Raw genomic sequence first — 23,325 nt, forward strand, 5'->3', positions numbered from 1 at the left:
TCCCGCGCCCCCCGCCCAGCACCCCTCGCCCCCCGCAGCCCTCCCGAGTCCCCCCCGCCCAGCACCCCCCACCCAGCACCCCCAGCACCCCTCGCCCTCCGCAGCGCTCCCGCGTCCCCCCGCCGCCCAGCACCCCTACCCAGACCCCAGCACCCCTCGCCCCCTCAGCCCTCCCGCGCCCCCCGCGCCCAGCACCCCCCGCCCAGCACCCCTCAACCCCCGCAGCCCTCCCGCGTCCCCCCCGCCCAGCACCCTCCGCCTCCCGCAGCCCTCCCGCGTCGACCCCGCCCAGCACCCCCAGCACCCCAGCACCCCTCGCCCCCCGCATCCCCCCCGCCCCCCGCAGCGCTCCCGTGTCGCCCCCGCCAGCACCCCCGCCCAGCACCCCAGCACTCCCAGCACCCCCGCCCAGCACCCCAGCACCCCCAGCACCCCTCGCCTCCCGCAGCACCCCCGCCCCTCGCAGCCCTCCCGCGTTACCCGCCCCGCCCCCGCCCAGCTCCCCCAGCACCCCCGCACCCCCAGCTTCCCCGCCTTCCCGGCGGCGCCTGCGCGCCCTCTAGCGGTCGCTAGCAGTCTCGGTGCTTTCATTTCTTTCCTGGAGAAGATTCTGAAATTTTGAGCAGATAAAAGAGAAGTTTAGAGTTGCTCAAATTGATCAAATTTGACATCCTATGAAACAAGTTTATATTACTCATCTCGTTTATATGAGTGCTATGTTGTCTTTTTAAAAAGCTTGGCTACCTTTCATGGACTTGAGACTGTTCTCTTGGTACAAAAGGAAACAATGACAAAACAAACAAAACCCAGTGACTTGGGTCCCAAAGAGTGGCTTTAGCTTCCACTTAAAGTGTATTGTAATTACTCGACCACATATGACAGGGCTGAGAGTCAGTATCGTTCCTGAACTCTACTGAAGCCACTTTGCTACCACCTGCTTTCTCTTCCACCTGTCCTGATTCCTGGCTAATTGTAAAATAAGTAAATTACCTAATAACTTTTCAAAACCTAGCTATGTAAAACGATTAAATAAAAGCATATTAAAGTCATTTCGGAGAGGAACAGCATGTTGTGGTGTCTTTCAGATATTTTTGTCAGTAAAAGAGCCACAGGAACAAACTGAATTTTAGGATCTAATATGCTACTCAAATGATAGATAATATTTGCTGACAGGCTACATTTCAATTTTAGATTAAAAAATTACTTTAAAGACCAGTCTATAACTTTCCTTTCAGAATCTATGTTCAAAATCCAAAAGTGTTTCTCTTCCCTAAAAAAATAACATAGGAAGGTGATGTTACTGAAATGATTTTCACTCATCTAAGATTTAAAATGGATATTTTCGGGGGGCTCCTGGCTGGCTCAGTCAGTAGAACATGTGACTCTGGATCTAGTAGTTGTGAGTTCAAGCCCCACACTGGGTGTAGAGGTGATTGGAAAACAAAATCTTAAAAAAAAAATGTGTGCTTCCCTTTTAGATGAACTGCGATACAAACCCCTTGGAAGCTGGGCTGGATTATTTTATAAAGCTAAATAAGGTATGTTTACATTCCAAAGTGTACTTGCAGTGAATCTTAAAATTAGGGGCTATTTGAAAATTTCAAGCATGGACAGAGCCATCCTTGAAAATTTAACCAAGTGTGATTATAGGACAAATGAACATAAATACTAATCATTGCTCAGGTGCTTTGTATTAAGCTTTTGTCAAAATTGGGTATCGGTTCAAAATATTGCAGTGTGCTTATAGATGTAAGATCGCAGAATCCAGCAACTTGAGGCTAAATGTAAATTTTGAGATAAAAATTACTAAGGATAAGATGTCAGTAGACCTTGGAAATCCTGGTGATCTGTGGAGCCACACAGTAGCTAATCAAACATACAGCATTAATCGACTCTCCCTGCATGCTCACAGCGTAGACAATCTCCCCTCAGCAGATCTATCCATCTGCTTATGAAGCCCTATTGTATGTAAGTGCAGCGTTTCAAATGTGTTCCGCGTAAAATGGTTATTTGTTGAGAAGCCAGTACAAATATGATAACTGATAGTAGCATTCCAGAAGGAATCCCTATATCAGCAGTTCTCAGAGTGTGGGCCTCACACAGATAAAGTCAGCATCGCCTGGGAGCTTGATAGAAATGCAGATTCTCAGATCCCATCCCAGACCTGCTAAGTCAGAATCTCTGGTGCTCAGGCCAAGAAACCTTTGTTATAAGAAGCTGCAGGGGATTCTGATGCACCGAAAGTTTGAGAAGCACCATCCTAAATAATTATGGTGGAAAACCATATTTATCACAGCCCGGATCACCTATACACATCCTACAGCTATAAATGAAGTGATGTCATTGTTATGGACTGGATGATTGTATCTCTCCAAAATTCCTGTGTTGAAGCCCTAACCCCCATTCGATGCTCTTTGGAGGTGGGGCCTCTGGGAGGTAATCAGGTGTAGGTGAGCTCATGAGGGTGGGATCTCCACGATGATGGAATTGGTGTTCTTACGAGAACAGGAAGACACCAGGGCTCACTTTCTTTCTGGTTGTGAGGACGTGGCAAGAAGGCAGCTGTCTGCAAGGCAGAAAGAGGACACTCACAGGTCAGCTGAGTTGCCGGCACCTTGATCTATGGCTTCCCAGGCTCCAGAACTGTGAAAAATAATTTCCTGTTGTTAAAGCCACCAAGTTTGTGAGATTTTGTTATAGCAGCTCGAGCTGACTCAGACACCCACCTACTAGTGTCTTAGTTACTGGAAAAGAACTTAATAGTGATGCAGTTAGTGGTAATATTGAAGGATAGGACAACAGCTGCTGCTGTGTAGGCTACTTGTTAGAATTCCAGAAATAAACTGCCCTGTTTAGGTGCTAATAAGCTAAAGGCCGTTTTCCCATTCTATGGAAATATGTGAACGCATGCATATGAATCAGGCTAAGGAAACTTTTTTTAATGCCCCTGCCTCAAGTTCCCAAATTCTAAGCTAAGATATTAACATAAACATGTATATTTATAGTATTAGATTTTAGGAAAAAGAAGCTCCTTAAGGGTTTTAAAGGGAATATCTTTCTGTATGTTTTCCCTATGACTTTTATTTTTATGGTGTACCATCTGCCTCCAGACCAGAGAAAGCAGGTGCTTGGAATTTGGGCAGACCCTTGCAGCAGATTGCTCCTTCTGATAACAGAAGTCTTGGTTTAGCTGTTAAAATAAGGATTAAAAATGGCCTGACTCTTGAAAGCACTAAAGTTCTGTGGTTGGTCACCAATAGGTAAATAGGTAACTGACTCTCTTGCTTCACAGTGTTTGGGTATTATTGTTTGGGGAGAAGGCATAGATAAATGAGCTCTTTGTGTTGAAATTGGGTTTTTGAAACTCTCTTTATGATCATAAGCAGGTGTGGATTGTGTATTTATTAGTTCCTTTAAATTATTTCAATAACCAAAGCCCAGCTCAGAACTAAGTCGTTTAACAGATGATTTTGATTTGTGGTAGGCTTTTTATTGATTTCTGAATTGTTGGTTCTCATTTTGGTGTCATGGAGTTAATTTCTAATGCTTTCTTTGGGTGAGGGTCCATGTAGCAGGAGCTGGGCCTGAGCTAGTTAGTGGATATCCTAGTGATGCTACCCTATTTCCAGGACCGGTGACTAGTTTAAATCAACTTTGTCCAGATCCTGTATGTGGTTTCACAACAACCTCATCTCTGTTTTTTAGCGGTCTATAGTATGAAACAGGTTTCTGAAAACCTGATTAACATTACAAGCTAAACTGTGTAACTTCATAATTCACATTCTGTGCCTAAAAACAAAAATGGTACCAATCTGGCCTCATATTACATTTTAAAGAATAGATCATGCCACTTCAAATTGCTTTGGAAAGTTGATGGTCTATGAAAACTGAAGCAGCTAAGACAGAGGAATGTTTACATTCCATAAATATAGCAATAAAAACAAAATTTAAGAAAAAAAATCCTGGTGTTTTACAATTGTTTAAAGACCTTTTCTTTCTTTCCCTTTGAAGCAAACATGTAAAATTCCCTGCTTGGCCCTTAAACATTTACACAGCAATTGTATAAGCCATAACATGAAGGGAAGTATTTTAGGACGCAGGTTGTGTGGGAGCAGGGAGGGCCCCGGGGATGGCTCAGTACCCCCCTGAGGGTGAGGAAACCAGCAGAGAGTGGTGAAGGGGCTCTGACCTCACTGGGGGGCTTTCTCACCCACCAGTTCCCCCAACAAGCTCCTTTCCCTTCACGGGCTAATGAGCCCTGAATAATTGCCCGGGAAGGTTTTTCTGGCAACAGGACCCCAAGATATGCATGGACAACATTTTATTCATTGATGCTTCCCACAGACATGGTTTTTGTTGTAACTGATTTTGTACTGGATGGTAGGATCAGAAGAGCTGCTTTAGCCATACTAAGAAGGAAAATGAGCGGCTGAGGAGATGGGCCATCAGGCCTCTTAGGAGAGAACTGTGTTCTCGCCAAAAACCCATAGGAAAGTAAGGAAAAGAAAAGTGGAGTATTGAGAGATCATCGATGGCAAAGGAAGAGCAGTGCATGGTAGTTGCCTCGCTGACTTCCTAGAGTTGTTTGAGCCTCTGGCGTTGGCTTCTGTGGAAGACAGAGCTGTGCACAGGGTCATTCTCCTCCTGGGCAACAGTAAGTACAATTTATCAAACACCTGGCTAGGCCACAGGTCTCCCAGTTAAAGACATAACTCCTGATGGTCTCTGATCTCATGAGGCTTGAAACAAAACTGTAGGAAACCTCAATATTCTGAAAATACCAGTCGGCTCCGGGAGGGTCTTGAGCAGTACACAACAGTGCCATCTCGTGGAGAATGAGCATGGAGCCTGGAAAGGAACCGTTAACCAGAGCGCTGATACAGGCAAAAATAATTAAATACAGACTTTAAAATCTCAACTAAAATTCCTTTATCTGAAACAACTTATATCACTGTTATTAATGGTATTATAAATTACAAAAATTACTTTTGGGGAAAAATTAATGGTTGTGTGTGTGTGTTTAGGTAGAAACAAAGTGCACTAACGACAAGCAAAAGGAAAATCAGCTGCCTTAGGGTGGAATCATAAGTAGTAGTGGAGTTTTCCTCTTGGAAATACTGAATCTTTGTCCATTTGGAGAGAACCAAGATTCAGAGACTGAAGTACAAATGTAACCATATTTAAGCAGATAAGGAGAATTTTTTAAGGATACTCCCAATTTCTTTCTTTCCCTCTCTTACTGTATCATGGGCTTCTAGCCAGTAGAAGCAGAATAAAGTGATAATAACCACAAGGTAGAAGACAATGTTTCTTTTTGAGAAATTATTTAAAGCATAACTGGTAAGCAAAACAGGCAAAGAATCATCAGGCTTACTAGATTCTAAGTATTCGATACACGTTAGCATTATTAAAACATCAAAGTGGAAATAAATCATTGTTCACAGACAAGTTAGGAAGGGATTTTCAAGATGTATAAGTACCTACCTCTGGGGAAATTTTAAGTATTATGGTAATAGGGATTGAGGCATAAAATTGTCAATGACTCTCAGTCTTGGCTGTACATTAGAATCATCTGGATCATATGTTTGAAAATATGTTTAAAAAATCTGAGGTTCATGCTGCAACATGGAGCAGTTTAAATCATATGTTTAAAAAATCATATGTTCAAAAAATCTGAGGTTCATGCTGCAACGTGGAGCAGTTTAAAAAGAATCTCTGGAGGTAGGGATTCAGGCAACAGTGGTGTTGTGTTGTGTTTTTGATTCCCCAGATGATTCCAAAAAAAGTTGAGAGTGATTGTATTAGACCAATGCTCTTCAACTGAGTGTATTTAACTGTCATGGAGAACTTTTTAAAAATTATCATACCCCCCCACCCCCTCCACCCCCCCCACCCCCAGTGGTTCTCAGGTGTAGTTCATAGAGTAGCAGCATCCATGTTACCTAGGGATTGGTTAGAAATGCAAGTTCTTGAGTACCATCCCCAAATCAGAAACTGGCGATGGGGCCTAATAACAATAACCTGTTTTAACAAGCCCTCCAGGTGGTTCTGGTGCTCACTCCAGTTTTAGAACAGTGATCTACCCCGAACCAATTGGGTTAACTCTGGGGGTAGGGTCTGGGTTTCTTGGTTTTATTATACAATGAAGATCAAGAACTACTCACTCTTAGTTCTTTCAGCCTTCTGTCTGCTGTGGTCTTGTCAGTAAACAGGAGAATGGAAAGACAAGTGGATGGGTCAGAGGAAGGTGTTATAGAGTCAGTAGTGAATCAATTGGAAGTAAACCTGTGACCTACTATGGCTAGGGTAGAGTTAATATACTCTGCCTCAGATACCTCTCTCTCACGTGTGCACTCTTTTTTTATTTTTATTAATGGGCAGTAAATGAATTTTTTTAAAAAGTTGCCAAATTCTAGCTGTGTGGCCTTGGGAAAGCCATTTAATTTAATTTTACTCCTGAGGCTGCTGGTCTATAAAACAAGGGCTCCCATATAGGTCTAAAATCCTATGAAGTACCACCCAGCAGAGTAGTTAAGGAAAGACCGTGGTACTGTTATCCATATGAGCCACATAACTGTGCATTTTAATTAAGCCATCCTTATTCTGTTACCCATTTCCATTGCTAAATGATAAAGGAAAAACAAAAGGAAATAGAAAAAGAGGAAGTAAAATCTAGGCTGAGAGAGAATTGATCATTCCTGAAACATTTGTCAGAGTATATTAAGTCAACAGCCATTGTATTGGTGTCCTTATACACATCCAACTTCTGATAGAAACAACACTCTGGGGCAGCCCGGGTGGCTCAGCGGTTTAGCGCCGCCTTCGGCCCAGGGCCTGATCCTGGAGACCTTAGATTGAGTCCCACCTCGGGCTCCCTGCATGGAGCCTGCTTCTCCCTCTGCCTGTGTCTCTGCCTCTCTCTCTCTCTCTCTCTGTATCTGTCATGATTAAATAAATAAAATCTTAAAAAGAAAAAAGGAAACAACAGTTTGTTTCTATCCTAAAAACTTAAATATGCTATTTAGCTGCCTGCTTTAAACTTTGCAAGTCTATGGAAACCATCATCTAAGAACAGAAGTAATTCTTTAGATTGCTTTTAATATATTTTAATTATTTATTTTGACAGCTTAACTAAACGTTGCAGTAAATGGACATAGTGAAAGTGCACCGTTTGCTGCGGTTTAATGCAGATAGACACTTGTGAAACCCTGACCACCAAGAGGATGGTGAACCCATCCCTCATGCCCAGAAGTTGGTTCAAGTCTCATCTATGGTATTATATGTATCAATAATTCATTCCTTTTAATACTAAGTAGGATCCCATTGTGAGTATATAGCACAATTTGTTTATGTACTCAATGAACTTTGGGGTTGTTTCTAGCTTCGACTTTTCTCTTGGGTAAGTATCCAGGAGTGGAGTGGCAGAGGTATGTCAACTTTTTAAGGAACTATTTCAGAGTGGTGTACCATTTTATATTTTATCTTACCACCAGCAGTCCATGAGATTTTGAGTTCCTCCACCACATCCTTACCAAACACTGCTCATTTTAGTCTTTTTAACTTTAGTTACTCGATAAATGTCCCTTGGTTTTGATTTCCTTAATGGTGCCTGGCCACCATTCCTGTTTCTTCATTTGTCGAGTGTCTGGTCAACTCTCTTACTCATTTTTTAAAAGATTTTATTTATTTATTCATGAGATACAGAGAGAGATACAGACAGACAGACACAGGCAGAGGGAGAAGCAGGCTCCATGCAGGGAGCCAGACGTGGGACTTGATCCTGGGTCTCCAGGATCAGGCCCTGGGCAGAAGGCAGTGCCAAACTGCTGAGCCACCCAGGCTGCCCTCTCTTACTCATTTTTAATAGAGTTGTTTTTGTTTTTGAAAGTTCTAATGTATCCTAGATGCAAGTCCTTTATTAGATATATACTTTGCAAATATTTTTTCCCAGTCTGTCTTTTCATCTAATAATGTCTTTCCAAGAGCAGAAGTTTTAATTTTTCAATTTTTAAAGTTATAAACTTGTTCTTATGGATTATGTTTTTGGTGTTGTATTAAGAAATCTTTGCCTAATCCAGTCATAAATATTTTTTGCTGTTTTCTCCTAGAGTTCTTACCAACTTTTTACATATAGGTCTATTTATTTTCAGTTAATTTTTGTATCTAGAACTAGATAGGAATTGAAGTCATTTTTTAGCATATAGACATGCAGTCTCCAATACCATTGCTGAAAAGACTACACATTCTGAACTACATCGCCTATGTAACTTTGTCAAAAATAAGTTGTCCATATGCATTGAGGTCTATTTCTGGACTCTTTTATTGGACTCTTATTGAATTTTATACCATATTGTATTGATTACTGTAGTTTGAATCAGGTTGTGGTAGCTTTGCAAATATATTCTTCTTTTTAGGTTGTTTTAGTTATCTGAGGTCCTTTGATCATGAATTTTAGAATCAGCTTGTTAATTTATGCAAAAAAAAAAACCTGCTGGAATTTAGACTGGAATTGCATCTATACGTCAATTAAGGTCTTCCAACTGAGGAACAAGATATAGCTCTCCACTTACTTTGGTGGTTTTTAATTTTTTTTTTAAGATTTTATTTATTCATGAGAGAGACAGAGAGGCAGAGACCTAAGCAGAGGGAGAAGCAGGGAGGTCAATGTGGGACTCGAGCCTAAGACTCCAGAATCCACACCCTCAGCTGAAGGCAGATGCTCAACCACTGAGCCACCCAGGTGTCCTGGTGGTTTTTAATTTCAAGAAGATTTTGTAGTTTGCAGATTTTGCATATCTTTTTATAGGCTTATCCTTAAGTATTTCATATTAATAACTTTTTACATAGTATTTTTAATTTTCAATTTACTACTAGTGTAAAGAAAACAGTTGGCTTTTTATTTATTTATTTTTAACAGTTGGCTTTTGTATATTGATCTTGTACTTTGAAACCACTAAACTCAGTAGTAGTTCTAGTACTTTTTTGTATTTTTTTGTAGATTGCACTAAATTTTCTACATGGACAGTCATACTGTGCACAAAAAGTTATTCTTTGTCTTTCCTAATTTAGATGCCTTTTTTTTCTTGCATTTAGTACCTCCACTGGTTGAACATTGAACAATTAAATAGAATTGTTACTTTTCCTGATCTTAGGTGGAAAGATTTGAGTCTTTTATTATTAAGTATGATGTTAACTGTAGTTTGTTCATAGATGTTCTTTATCAGATTGAGGCATCCCTTTCTATTCCTAGTGCTAAGTTTTTAATTAATTAATTAATTAAATCATTTATTTATTTATTTGAGAGAGAGAGCACACGTGAGTGCGCACACACTTGACCAGGAGGGAGGGGCAGAGGGAGAGGGAGAGGCCACGGAGCAGGAGCCCTGATTGGGGCCTCAATCTCAGGGCCCTGGGATCATGACCTAAGCTGAAGGCAGACTCTTAATCGACTGAGCCACCCAGATGCCCCCAAAAGTTTTGTTTTTAATTGGGATATTAGATTTTGGCAAATGCTTTTCCTACATCTGCAGAGACGATCGTATGGTTTTTATTTTTTTACTTTGTCAAATGATAAATTACATTTAATACTCAAATGTTAACCCAACTTTCATTTTAAGGGCAGAATCCACTTAGTAATGATGTGCTATCTTTTTCTATATTGTTGGACTTTATTTGATAATTTTTTAAGTAGGTGCCACACCTAGCACAGAGCCCAACATGGGGTTTGACGCCTGTTCCTGAGATCAAGACCTGAGCTGAGATCAAGAGTCAGACACTTGCCTGACTGAGCCACCCAGGCATGCACCATATTTGATAAATTTTAGAAGAAATTTTGCAGCTACATCATCCTTTTGGATGTGTCACAGCTTGCAATTATTTTTTTCGTTTTCTTCTGAAAGGAATGGAAGCTTCTGGAGTACAAGTTTGGCAGTGTACATTAGATGTTTACTTTTTTATCCCTAACACCCAGCTCAGGCTGGCATGAACAGATGCCCAGCAAATACTTTGCTGTTGAACGTAGTATCAAGAGCTGATGTTGAGAGTACTGAGACTTCACCATGAAGGGTCTGGTCTGCCAGGCTAGGGAGTCTGGAGTGTGTCCTCGGGGCACTGGGGAGCCACTGAAGAATTTTGAGAAAGGAGTGACACTCAGATGATTGAAAACAAATTGAAAGGAAATTAGCCTGCTGACTGGGAGAGCACTTTCCCAATTACTGAAGAAATCCAGTGGAGAGATGAGGGCTTCAACTGAGGCAGTGGCCAAATAGGATGGAGAATAAAGAGGTGTGAGTGATAGGAAGAAGGTAGGATGGAGACCACATGAGGGAGTGTCTGTGAAGGGAATGACGAGGAGGATCCAGGATCCTGATAATGAACAGGGAAACACAAAGGGTGTAATTGGCAGATTGGAAGGAGTTGTGGTGTTGAGGGGCTATGGGGCAGACAAGTGACAGCTGAGTACATGGGTTTGAGGACCTCTGCTCCGAAAGCATGGATTTAGGTTAGGTCATTCGTATGTGGTAGTAATTAAAGCCAGGGGTGTGTTGGGAACCCCACTCCTCGAGCACCCTGTACTTAGATCTACTGTGGTCCTTGGCACATTCCATAATACTGGCTGCCTCAGCTATAGCCTGTGAGCTCTTTGAGGACAGGTGGAGAATTCTTAGGGCTAGCACTGTGTCTGATAACTAGTAGGATCTCAGTAAGTATTTGTTGAAGAATGTGAGTTATGGCTCTGCCACTTGTTCTAGAAGTAAACAAGGTGCTTAACTATCAACACTTCAGTTTTCTCATCTGTAAAAAGAAAATACCCATCTCATAAGTTTTTTAGGTGAGATAGAGAACATCTGGTACCTCAGTACAAGTTAGTCTCTTCCATCTTACTGAATTGAATCTAAAACTACCTAGGGAAAAACAGCTATAGAAAAAAAACCCTTTGAGATTTTTGAAGACCCCAGAAAGATAGATCCTGGGTCCCTGCTGAACTGCTGAAGCCTTCTTTTTTTTTTTTTTTTTTTTTTTCTTTCTTTCTTTCTTTCTTTCTTTCTTTCTTTCTTTCTCTCTCTCTCTCTCTCTTTTCTTGATTTGAGAGACAGCATGAGTGGTTGGGGCAGAGGGTGAGGAAGAGGGAATCCCAAGGCAACTTCACGTTGAGCATGGAGTGTGATGTGGGGCTAGATCCCATGACTTACGAGATCCTGGCCTAGGCAGAAACCAAGAGTCAGATGCTCAATCAACTAAGCCACCCAGGTACCCCCTGAAGCCTCATTTCTTTATGATTTTCCTGTTTCCTTTTATAATTATTGACTTTGCATTTAGGCTTGAGTTGCTATACTTAAGACACCAAATGGGCATTTGTTCCTCACTCTAGTCTAGAGGTGAAAACTATTATGAAAAGTATATTGTAATTGTTGGTAATGCAGTTAAACATTGAGTACATCTAAAGCCACAGGTCTGTTCCAGTCCATGGCTTTCCATTAGATTTTAGACTCAAAAACTGAAAAGTAAATATTCTCTTTAAAACTGAATCTAAAACAAAAAAACAACAAAACAAAAAAAACCCAGAATCTAATAAAAATCATAACACACATGTAATGGAGGCTATTTTAGTTTTGAAAAATCTGGTTTGGTTTGAATACTAACCTAATTCTTGGCCTGACTTTGAAATAGTATTTTAAATATTTTCTCCAGGTTTCTGTTTATCCCCGGGATTCTTCTAGTTAAGAGGGTCACTTTTCTAGTTATATTAAAGACTTCTTTGAGAAATAATACTTAACTGATGAGTAATTTTGGTTAGAAAATGCTAGATGAATTGTTTCTTTGACATTGCTGAGAGCAGAGATTGAAAACCTGGTAGGTGAGAGTATTGGTTTCCAGCCAATAATAAGAGTTGAGTTGCTACACTAATCATTTAATATTTTGCTAATAAAAAGATATTGAAGTTGTAGTCATTATAAACATATGTGGAATGTTCTAAAGCTCTGCATAGTGGAAAAGGAATGGAGAATTGAGAAGCCTGGGCTCAAGGTTTGGTGCTAAACTCACTTCATCACTCCAGGCAAGGCCCTAAAGTTTCCTGCCTGCTGAAAAGCTGTGATCCTAATGATGTGAAGATGAAATGAATGATGGTCTACTCTGTCTTGATGGGGTGGTGGGTCACTTGATTCACCCCTAGATAAGTGAACCCCTGTACGGCTTTATCAGTTTGAGTGTAAGATGAGCACAGACGTACCTGGTATTCATCAACTGACCAAAGAAAGTTAAGATTTACATAGACTGTAGGTTAGTATTGACCACATGCTTACAGAGGCATTCCTATCCCTGTTTTTAAATGATGATCCCTGAGCCCCATTTAAAATAAATGTTTTGGGGTACTGGGTGGCTCAGCCGGTTAAGGGTCCAACTCTTGATTTCAGCTCAGGTCATGATGGCAGGGTTGTGAGATGGAGCCCTGCATGGGCTCTGTGCTCAGCGGGAGTCTGCTTGAGACTCTGTCTCCCCTCTTCCTCTGCCCTCCACTCCTGTGTGTGCTCTAAAATAAACCTTATCTAAAAATGAAAAATAAGAAACATTTGAGTAAAGTATTGGGGGACAAGTGGCAGAAGTCTGTCACCTGGATTTCCATCTCCACTCTGCCAATAGTGACAGGTGACTAGCTGGTTTCCCAACTCTCTCCACACCTGTCAGCACAGAAGCATGATTCTCCCACTGGGGCTTACCTCTTTTCTAAGGGGAGCTCTCTTGGGACCCAGGATGTTACAATGATTGTCTTGTTTATGCCTTTGGATACTTTTGATATTTAGGTTAAAAGGATTTTGGATAATTAAATGAAACTGATGACTTCCGTGAATTTTCTGTTGGGTTTTGACTCCAAATAAATGATATAGAAAATGTTCCGAACTAGGTTTTTATGAAGTCCCACCTGGCCTATGAAAACCCATTACTCTGTGCATATCAGAACCTTCTTAACACTACTCCAGTTAAATTCAGCTCCGGTTAAATTAGCTTTGACCTAAGAGTCACAACCAAAAATAGACTGTTTATTTCATTTCTATGTGCTTTGAGGGAATATGAGTATCTTTTTTCCACCCCAGATATGTTTATTTACTTAGTGGGGGGAGAGACAGTGCACAAGTGGGGAGAGGGGGAAGAGGGGGGAGAAGAAGAATCCTAAGCGGACCCTCCTCCAAGGTGTAGGCCTTGATCCCACGACCCTGAGATCGCGGCCTGAGCCAAAACCAAGAACTGAAGGCTCAACTGGGTGAGGCACTCGGGTGCACCATGAGTGCTTCTAACAGAGCTAATAAGATGAGTAATTATATTTCACTTAAAATCTTAATTTATCATCTTTGTGGATGTTGTATTTAGAATATATTACAGATGGCTATTTTAGTGGCTCTTACTGCTTTTTAAAATTAATAAGCCAAGACTATTTTTCAGCTATAGTCTCAGTGCCCCAGAAATGTTTGTTTCTCAAATATATTAAAAGCTATTTTTGCAGTTAATTTGGCTGTGACTCATTAAATGTATTTGCTCTCAGGTCATCCTGATAGCACCAGTTTTAATCACAGCACTTAACTTTAGACATATTTTCAGCTGTCTCATTTGTAATTAAAAGCTATGTAATAGATTAAAATCTACAATCTTGGAAGAAAAGCCAAGTAAAGGAGAGTGAAATGGCCTTGTCCCACTTGAAATCTTTCCATGTCAGGCACAAAGTTAGCTTGAGAAGGGAGAGCGGTCTCCAGGGGCAGGTGTTAGCTTTTATCGTTTTAAGTAGGTGTTCCTTACTTTCAATGAGGTTTTTGTTGTTGTTGGAGTGTTTTCATTCAGGCCTGAGGGCAGTAATGCTGACTGGATCACTTCCTAATTCTGGGACATGCAGATAGAGATGTCAGATTTCATTAACAGTAACCTTCAGAGTGTTTTTGAATCCTCCTTCATAGTACAAACATTCTGTGTCATGAACATTATTCACAACAGGTTCAAAACAGGTTCAGAGTAGCCAGAAATAATTTAAAAGAAACATTCTTGAGAGTATTTATATAAACTGTGCCTTCCAATGATAGACTCTAGGTATAGTCACTTGAAAAAAATGTATGGATAAAATCTAAAGGTGGTGACTTGGTGTCTATGTAACTAAGGTTCTGGAGAGACCCTTAACTTGGTTGGGTCTTTCTCTTCCATAAACTCGGCAGAGAATTACTTATCTCCTAGCAATGTCATGAAGATTAAAGGAGGTCATGAATGTTTATCCCTCCAGAGTGGCTGGCACATAGCAAGTGTCTAATAAGTTGTAAATAGTACTTTATATTTATTTTCCCTGAGTTTATTAATTTTTCTCTCCTGAAGAAATTTTCTGAGGTCCCTCCTCCACTTTTCCTATTTCTTATGCATAGCTGATATCTTATGTTCCTGCTTAGACTTGGGTTAAATTGTAATTTTTGGCAGAAGTGGAGTTAGGTCCCCCTTCTAGCACATGTTATTCCTCTCACCCCACAGCACATGCCCAGGTAGCTCTTGCCTAGGATCCCAAAGGGATTTCTTTTCTCTTTTTCTTTTTCTTTTTCTTTTTCTTTTCTCTCTTCTCTTTTCTCTTCTCTTTTCTCTTTTCTCTTTCTTTTCTTTTCTTTTCTTTTCTCTTTTCTTTTCTTTCCTTTTCTCTTTTCTTTTCTTCTTTCTTTCTTTCTTTCTTTCTTTCTTTCTTTCTTTCTTTCTTTCTTTCTTTCTCTTTCTTTTCTTAAAACAGGGTGGAAAAACTTAGATTTAGCCAGCTGGACTCAGGTTAGATGATCCCAATATTGTTCACAATATCCAAAGCATTAAAGTCGGGAGCTTGTCAAACATATGCCTTCTTCTCTCCATCAGGCCTGATGGGGGTTTTGACTTCGCTCACATCAGAGTCATGGAGCTCCTTCATAGCTTACTCTGGTGCTTGTTGTCCTTGACATCCAGAGTGAGCACAAGAGTGTTGCTTTCTATTTTCTTCACAGCTGACTCATGGTCAGGGGGAACTTGATGATGGCATCGTGGTCAAGCTTGTTTCTTCTGGAGGGATCCATTTCTTTTCTTCTTCTTTCTTCTTTCTTCTTTCTTCTTTGTATTTATTTATTAGAGAAAGAGAGAGTGCAAGTGTGCACATTGTGGGGAGGGGCAGAGGGAGGGCGAGAGAATCCCAAACCAACTTTGAGAGGAGCATGGAGCCTGATATGGGGCTTGATTTCATGAGCCTGATATGATGACTTGAGCTAAAATCAAGAGTAGGATGCTCGACCAACTGTGCCACCCAGGCTCCCCATGAAGGGACCCATTTCTGAAAGCTTTGGTCGTGACCAGCTTTTGGCACAGGTGGAGCAGACACTGGCCTTAAGTGATTCAGGACTTGGCATGTTGTGATGTGGAGGGAAGGAGTCAAATCTCCTAGAAGCCATAAGAACGTAGTCTACTTATCTCCAAATGTTTCCTGTCTAACACAGTTTTTGAACACAGCCAGGGGCATAACAATGGTTGAGTAGATAATTGAGTAGATAATTGATAACGTTCTTTAATAGTTTTCAGAAAGACCCAAAACCTTCAAGATCTATATGGCTTTCTAATGGGGAAGATCCAGATTCCATTCTGAAGCAATCTCCTCATCTCCTAGCACTCCACAAATCACACAAAATAGCCCATTGGCCGTTCAGTATAAAATGCTTTTCCACACAAAGTGTGAAACTTTTTTTTTCATTTTATATTGATTCCTATATAGATAACTCTAAAAAGCACCCCTCATCACCATTTATCCATGATAGCAAGTTGTCTTTTTAAAAAGATAGCAAAATTTATTATTGTTAAAGTTCTTTCTGTATTTAGGTATACATGTTTTAACTATAATGAATTTTGTTTTTGTTATTAGAACTGGTTCTGCAGTCAGGTTTGGCTGCTTGCCACTGGAAAATTAATACTGGAGAGATAAGGGATGATGGGAGAGGAAAATGCCTGTTTTATTTAAGAAGCCAGCAGCCTGGGATGATGGTGGACTAACATTATAAAGACCATCTCCCTGTTTTGGCAAAGGTAGACAGCTTAAAGGGGAAGGTGAGGGACCTGGGGGGTGGGGTGAATGGGTTGCCTGTGGCTGATGCTGGTGCCCTGGTGGTTTATTGTACATTGACATGACCCTGAGGAGATTGGTTGGCATCAGTGGTGGCTGTTTATGAATGTGGTCAGGCCTTACCTTCTGGGAAAGTCTGGTCCTCAAGGCTGGTGATCTGCAGATCTCAGGTAAGTTAGTTTGGCTACAGACTAAGGGACATAAGTCAGCAAGCAAGGAGTGTGTAAGCTTGAAGCCAATTAACCCTTAATACCTGTTGGAATGCAGTAACAGTAAGTTAGTGACTTCTGTTATCATGAATTTATCCTACGTAGGAATTCCAATCAATCAGGCCTTTTCTATGGGTTGGTGGTTTTGTTTTTTCCCCAGCAGTCCTGTCTTAAATAACATCAAGTCCAGCTGTCTTTGAATTTTTATCTGGCTTCATAATAAAACTTTATAGTTTGTTCTCACCATCTGGATCACACTGGGGAAGATAATCGGACTTTCATTTTGCAATTATTTTAACCTTGGCCAATGGAAACTTTCAGTTTCCTGTGAAGGTCAGTAATTTCAAGTTGTAATATCTGTAGAAATCATACTTCATTGTGGGCTTAGCCTAGGCAGTCTGAACCAGTAAAGGAGTGAACTGGGAGATGTCAAACAGAGGGTATGTGAGGATCTCTCCCGCTGCTTCACTGAGAGGTTAGGAGGACTCACTGCTCTCAATCCTAAAGGTTTTGTGTGCAGAAAGAGCTGTATAATTCCTAAATGTTGGTGGCAGAGGACATTTTTGGCATGAGATACTGTTTCCTTTCTTCTTTGGCCAATAAGGAAATTAAAGTTGTTTCTTCTTTCATGAGAACTCTTCTGAGAATTTTCCCCCATCATATTGTAATCTCTCTTTTTTTTCAATTATTTTATTTTTTCATATTGTAATCTCTAATTAAATCTCCTCTGTAGAGATGTGATTTGTATATCACAGATCCCCCATTTCCTGGGTAAGATGAGAGATGCTTGTTTGGCTCCTTTACGTAGAGCCTTACCCATACCCCTCTGGGGTCAGCCTTCCCTCCTACTCTAACTGTTCCTGGCCTCTGAATTTATTTTTTTTTAATTTTTATTTATTTATGATAGTCTCACAGAGAGAGAGAGAGGCAGAGACACAGGCAGAGGGAGAAGCAGGCTCCATGCACCAGGAGCCCGACGTGGGATTCGATCCCGGGTCTCCAGGATCGCGCCCTGGGCCAAAGGCAGGCGCCAAACCGCTGCGCCACCCAGGGATCCTGTTCCTGGCCTCTGACTAGCTTCTCACACTTACCTAGCCCGTATCCTTGGCATCCTGGTTAGATAGATCTGTTGAGCCTCCTTTATTAGTTAAGTGTCTCCACTGAGGAGTCATCACTCACCTGTTTGTTGTAAAGTGTGTGACTAATAAATGTAGAAGTCCTGTAGTTTGCATGATTCCTAATTTTTTTTAAAACACATAAGAATGGACTCAAGGTTATCACTAGAGCAATGTCACTCTCACTTGTGTTGCGTTGGGAATAACCCTGAGTGTGCCCAGGGGAACATATTAGGAATAGGAACGTCATCCATCATGTGTTAGATAGAAGGAGGAAAAACAAGGTTGAAAACCGTAGTATTAGAGAATAAGCTCTTTGATCAAAATGTCTATATCTAATTTTGGAACCCACACAGGGCCTAGCATGATACCTCACACATAGTAGGGCAGTCAATACATTCCTGAGTGAACTGAGTGCAATCCAAGGTTTGACTCGTTTATTGGAGCACTATTCTGAAGAAGAGGGGAAAAGTGCAACATTTTGGGCTTGTTTTGACATCACATTTCAAAAACCCAGGTTTCCTTCTTGGAAGAAGCTTACTAAAGGTAGAAATCGAGTAGTACGTTGCTCACTACCATTCAGTACTGCTGTCCAGAGCCATTAGATATAAGGGTCGCTTTTGTAATCTACCATCGCAATATCGTGCCTTATGGTTTTCTGCCCAGGTGGTTCTGGTAAAATTGTTATCACAAGTTATTACGTTTAGGTCTAACCTGTTATGAAGGAAAGGGTGGCAGATATTGTCATTTGAGGACTAAGAAATATTTGTCTAGATGTTTGATCTAATCTGTATTTTTATTTGATGTGTAATTGGCGAGAAAATCACAAAGACAAATTTAAATGCTTGCATCTCTAACCTTGTCACAGTGTCTGAGCATTCATTCATCATCATTATCTTGGATTCCTGCAGCCAGCAGACTTCATAGGAAAGCAAGCACTGAAACAGATTAAAGCCAAGGGGCTGAAACGGAGACTGGTCTGCCTCACCTTGGCAACGGATGATGTTGATCCGGAGGGAAATGAAAGCATCTGGTTTGATGGCAAGGTGAGTGCTGAGGACCTTGTGGCCAGGGGCCAGCGCAGCTTTTCTGCACCAGAAACCCTACTTGTCCCTGTTTCCTTTTGGAATCCTGTGTTTTGGGGTTTGGGGTTTTGTTTTGTTTTGCTACTTATTTATCTACTGGTTGGGTGACACACTTTGATTCCTGAGCTGACATTCAAGAAGCAGAAATCAGTTAACTGAAAGGAAAATGAAATGCTGCTCATTTTTAAAAACATAAACTTCTCTATGCCTTGATGAAAGAAAATAAAACCAAGGCTTAAAATACAATGGACAATGAGGAAGGTATAATTGAGAGGATCAAATGATCTCCTTTCCACCACTTTGATATCTGTGAATGCAGGAGATGGATTTTATTTTTAAAAAAATTGGCATTCTGGTTGCGCTTTTAAGGGATCTTTGAGAAGGAAGTAGTTCTAACCTTAGCACATCTTCAGAAAAAAAAAAAAATTCCAAATGAAAATCTCCATGACAACAGAGGGCAGAGCCTTAGAAAGTGGTGTGAAAGGTAGAAACCATTTAGTTCTTCAGAAAGTAAATGTGCCTTCTTCCCCTTTGGGGATGTTGTATCTTAGTCTGCCTGTCGGTGTCCAGTAAAACCAGATAACTCACCAGCAGAGCCTCGGGTGTTTGACTTTTTATGACTATTTGTGAGACCCAGTTTGGCTTACGATTTTGCTGTGTTTTGGTTGGTGTTGGAGGCAGATGTGCACCTTCTGCCTAGGCTGGGGGTGAGCACGTGGCCTTCAGGTCTCGTCTGAACAGCTGGTCCCTGTGGAACCACTACCCAAAGACTCAGAGATTCGGAGCCTGGGTTTTCTCTCCGACACTGCAGCCTACTTGATACTTGTTTCCATTGCCCTCTTCTCTTCAGTGGCAGAAAGAGCCCTGGACGTGGGGGAAGGCCAGTGGCATCACATCTCAGTCTTTGGATGACTAAAGAAATGGCTATGTGGGCTGAGGCATGGATCTGCCCGACGTAGAACTAACATCTGCAGAGGCTCTACTATGTGCTGGATAGTTGTTATGTACCCATTTAATTTTATGACCCCCTTCCCAGATAGGTATGATCATCCCATTTTAGAGATGAGGCTTTGGGGTTCAGAGAAGTGAAGTAACTTGCTTGAGGTTGCACAGCTAGTGATGGACAGAACTGACTTCTGACCCAGGTATAGTTGGCCACTGAATTGCTTAACCTTCCTTCTAAGCCATGTTGGCTATCCTCCCTGTCTCTGTTCATGTCCTACTGTCTTCTCTTCAGCCACTAATCGTAGACCCACAGTTTTCTACATCCCCAGAAGCAGGTGGATGTTATTAGACACCGTGACGGTAACAGACTTTTCTCAGATTTCAAGCTCTTTCTTAAGTATCTCACCCTTAATTGTGCTGAGTTCATTCTCTTTGAGCCATCCTGACTCTTACCCCACTGTCTCCCCTTCCTTTCTGTTCTAAATCCCTGGGTCAGACCTCTTTTCTTAATAGGCTTTTCCTCATACTTCACCTTTGCCCACAATTGCCACTGATAAGCACCTCTGTCAGTAACCAGCTGCTTGACTTGACCTGATCTTAGCCTCTCTGGGCCTTCATTTTCTCATCTACAAAATGATGAGATCATGTCTTAGGTTCTTTGCACCTCTAATTAATTTTTTCTGTAGTCAGCAAATTTCCCCATCTCCTCTTTCTACTAGTTCTCATTTTTTTACTCTGTTCTCATCCTGCTTTCTAATATGGTCCACGCCAGCCCTTGCACTGGCTTTCTGTTCTGGCCGTGGGATGACACATTATGCTATTGTGTTTTGTTTTGTTTTCTTTTTCTTGAGAGATAGAGAGAGAGAGAGAGAGGGAATGTGTGAGCCAAGGGGCTACGGTGGGGGTGGGGGCGTGGGGAGGGGGTGGTGGTGGTGGAGGAGGAGGGGGATGGGCAGGGGCAGAGGGAGAGAGAGAATCCTCAAGCACACTCCCCGCTGGGTGCAGAGCCTTACACAGGGCTCAATCCATGACCTCAAGTCACAATCAGAGCCAAAATCAAGAGTCTGATGCTTAATCGATGAACCACCCAGGCTCCCCTATGCTATCATGTTCTGTATGCAACCCCACACCAACCCTGATGAACACAGTATACACCTGACTCCCAAATTTAAGTGAAAAGCCTGGAACTTATATCTTAAACTTACAGAACATTCCATGCCAACTGTATCAAAGATGGGAAGGGATTTGCTGAAAACCCGAGTTCTACTTTTTCCTTCTTTTGCTGTATCAGTGTGCTGAGTTTACCTGCTATATTTTTCATCTTTCCTCCCATATGCCATCTGCTTACAGAGCTGTTACTCCAGTTGTAGTTGCCTTTATAAATAAAATAACCCCTGAATTTCCTGATACCTGCTTGTCTGTTCTTTGATGCTTAGTAGGATCATCATCTTATGATGCAGATGAATTTTCTGGATCCTCTATATACTCTGGAATGATAGGAAATACTTTGTGCTTTTATTTCCTGACTTTGTTGGGATTTGTACTACCTTTGATATTCCATTCTTGCAAATACTCAGTGAGTGGCAGAGATACGGTACAAATTTATAAGGTACAAATTTGTTATTCAACAAATCTTACCACAACATGACAAAGATACCCTAGGCACTGGAGGTGCGGCAGTCAACCAAACAGATGAACATCTCTGCCTCCATGTATCTTACGTTCCAGGGGAGAGAGAGCTAGACCGTGAACATACTAAATAAGAGAAATGGCACATCTGAGGGTGGTGAGTGCCCTGAGGAAAAGGAAAGTCCAATGGAGAGATGGGCAGTGATTCCGGGGTAGATTACAATTTTAAATAAGGTTTAGTTCATAAAAATCAAGGCATAAGGGTGGGTATGAAAAGGGCTTCTGTTAGAAAAGCAGCTTTGCTGGAAACTTTGAAAGATGTTTTGTGGGAATGTGTTTGGAGAGTTGAGGAAGGTCTCCTTTTTATTACTTAGAAACAAAAACAGGACAGCCAAAGAAACACAATATATCATCCGACTTAAATTACATTCTCTCCTCCAAAGCCATCTACCCTCAGCTCCGAAAGTCAGAGGGGTCTTGAATTCTCATAAAGAGAGGAATGAGAAGAGGCTAAACACAAGTGAGGATTGCTTATATTGGTAAAGGGAAAGCCAGTGTTTAAAACAGGATCTGAAAACGTCTAGGCAGAGGGTAGGCACAGGTTGTTCTTGTGATTCACAGAGCAAAAAGAAGAAATGGATTTAATTGAATCTGGAAGATTTTAAGGTAGAATGATATAAGGCTGTTGCTAGGGAAAACCTTTCTTTAGAAATTTAGTAATAAGATAAAAGGAAAGGCTGGCCTTCTAAAATACTCTGGGCTACTCAGCATTGGATTAGAGAGAAATCGAAGGAGAAATGAAAGTAATTTAGCAGAAAGCAACATATTAAATATATTAAAAATAACACTCCTAAAATAAATATGCTATTTCTTTACATTACTGATGCAAAAATAACTGCAAGATGAATCACTGCTAGGGTTTTAAGAGATGGGAAGGCCTGGGGAAATGGTTCACACAATCTCTGAAGAGGAATGGCAGATTTTTGACCCAGTGAGTTAGGGGATTTAGCCAAGAGCCTTGCTTTGGCCTCTTCTTGTTTTCTTAAGACGCTTGCGCAAGCAAATCGGGTTACTTCTCCAGGGCTCCAAATACAGACCTCAGGTTTACAGACGAAGGCATGAAACCAAGATTACCAAGAAAGTCTTTCCAAAAGCTGTGATTAAAACTCCAACCTTCCTGACCCAAATCCCTGCCTTATGTTCCTTAACAATGATCTAGAGGAGATAAACCACTTTAAAGCACATGCCTTGTCTCAGCAACACTTTGGTAATTAATCTGCCAGAGGAGAAGCCTCTACTAATGAATACATTTATGTGGTTGTTTTTTTTTTTTTTTTTTTTTTTTCATCAAACCCTCATAACAAGTTCAGAAATGACGGGGCACCTGGGTGGCTCAGGAGTTGAGGGTCTGCCAGCACTGGTCGGGATCCTGGGGTCCTGGGTTCGAGTTCTGCATCGGGCTCCCTAAATGGAGCCTGCTTCTTCCTCTGCCTGTGTCTCTCCCTCTCTCTGTGTGTCTCTCATGAGTAAAAAATAAAATCTTAAAAAAAAAATGAGTTCAGAAATGATATGGAGAGCTTCTGATGTGGAGTTTCAATGAGATAATTACAAACTGAGGCTATAGAGCCAGGAGTCTATATTTACTGTTATAAATGTGTCGGCTTCTAAAAGATGAGAAATGCTGTAATAAGACTGTTGACTGTAGGGGACTCTTTGCTGAGGCAGCTGAAAGATCACCAGGCAGATTCATGCCCATGAATATTTTTGAGCACCAGCTACAAGCTGCTTGCTGTGGGAAACAGTGCGGCTCTAAGGGTTAGTGCAGCGTTGTGTAGCCAGGAGAAGCCGGCAGGAGTAGGGCTATATATCATATCTTGCTTTTGTTGTCTTCCTTTTACAATTTTTAAGTACGGTGTTTTAACTTGACATTTTCTATCGCGCGTGTGTGTGTGTGTGTGTGTGTGCGCGGTTTTACTGTTTCTCTTTCATCTTTTCCTTTAGATCTGGTTTCAACTCGTCCTCTTATCTTTGTAACAAGACTGATTAGATTTTTTGCTGCCATAAAGCCTTTGTTTTGATCTCCTCGGTTTTGTTTCTTTGCTCAGTACTTTTCTCTAGTTGGCCATCCCATGTGATTCTGTTTCATCTTCCCTAATTTTGATTGCTCATGCCTGACTCCATGTCTCCACTCATCCTGGGAAGTTTCATCCCCCTTCTCCACCTCCCTAATTCCATCCACCTTCCAAATG

General features: G+C 41.3%; 1 protein-coding gene across 4 annotated transcripts in view; it reads left to right on the forward strand.

Annotated features, from left to right (window-relative positions):
- The window catches only part of DMGDH (dimethylglycine dehydrogenase), a 68,447-nt gene that overhangs the window by 37,455 nt on the left and 7,667 nt on the right, over nt 1–23,325 (forward strand). For all 4 annotated transcript variants that reach the window (XM_072793923.1, XM_072793904.1, XM_072793932.1 and 1 more), the window contains 2 exons: nt 1,479–1,538; nt 18,329–18,463. In XM_072793923.1, coding sequence (XP_072650024.1) covers nt 1,479–1,538; nt 18,329–18,463 — 195 coding nt within the window. The remainder of the gene's footprint in view (nt 1–1,478; nt 1,539–18,328; nt 18,464–23,325) is intronic.

Source organism: Canis lupus, chromosome 2, assembly GCF_048164855.1.
Source record: "Canis lupus baileyi chromosome 2, mCanLup2.hap1, whole genome shotgun sequence".
NCBI lineage: Eukaryota > Metazoa > Chordata > Mammalia > Carnivora > Canidae > Canis > Canis lupus.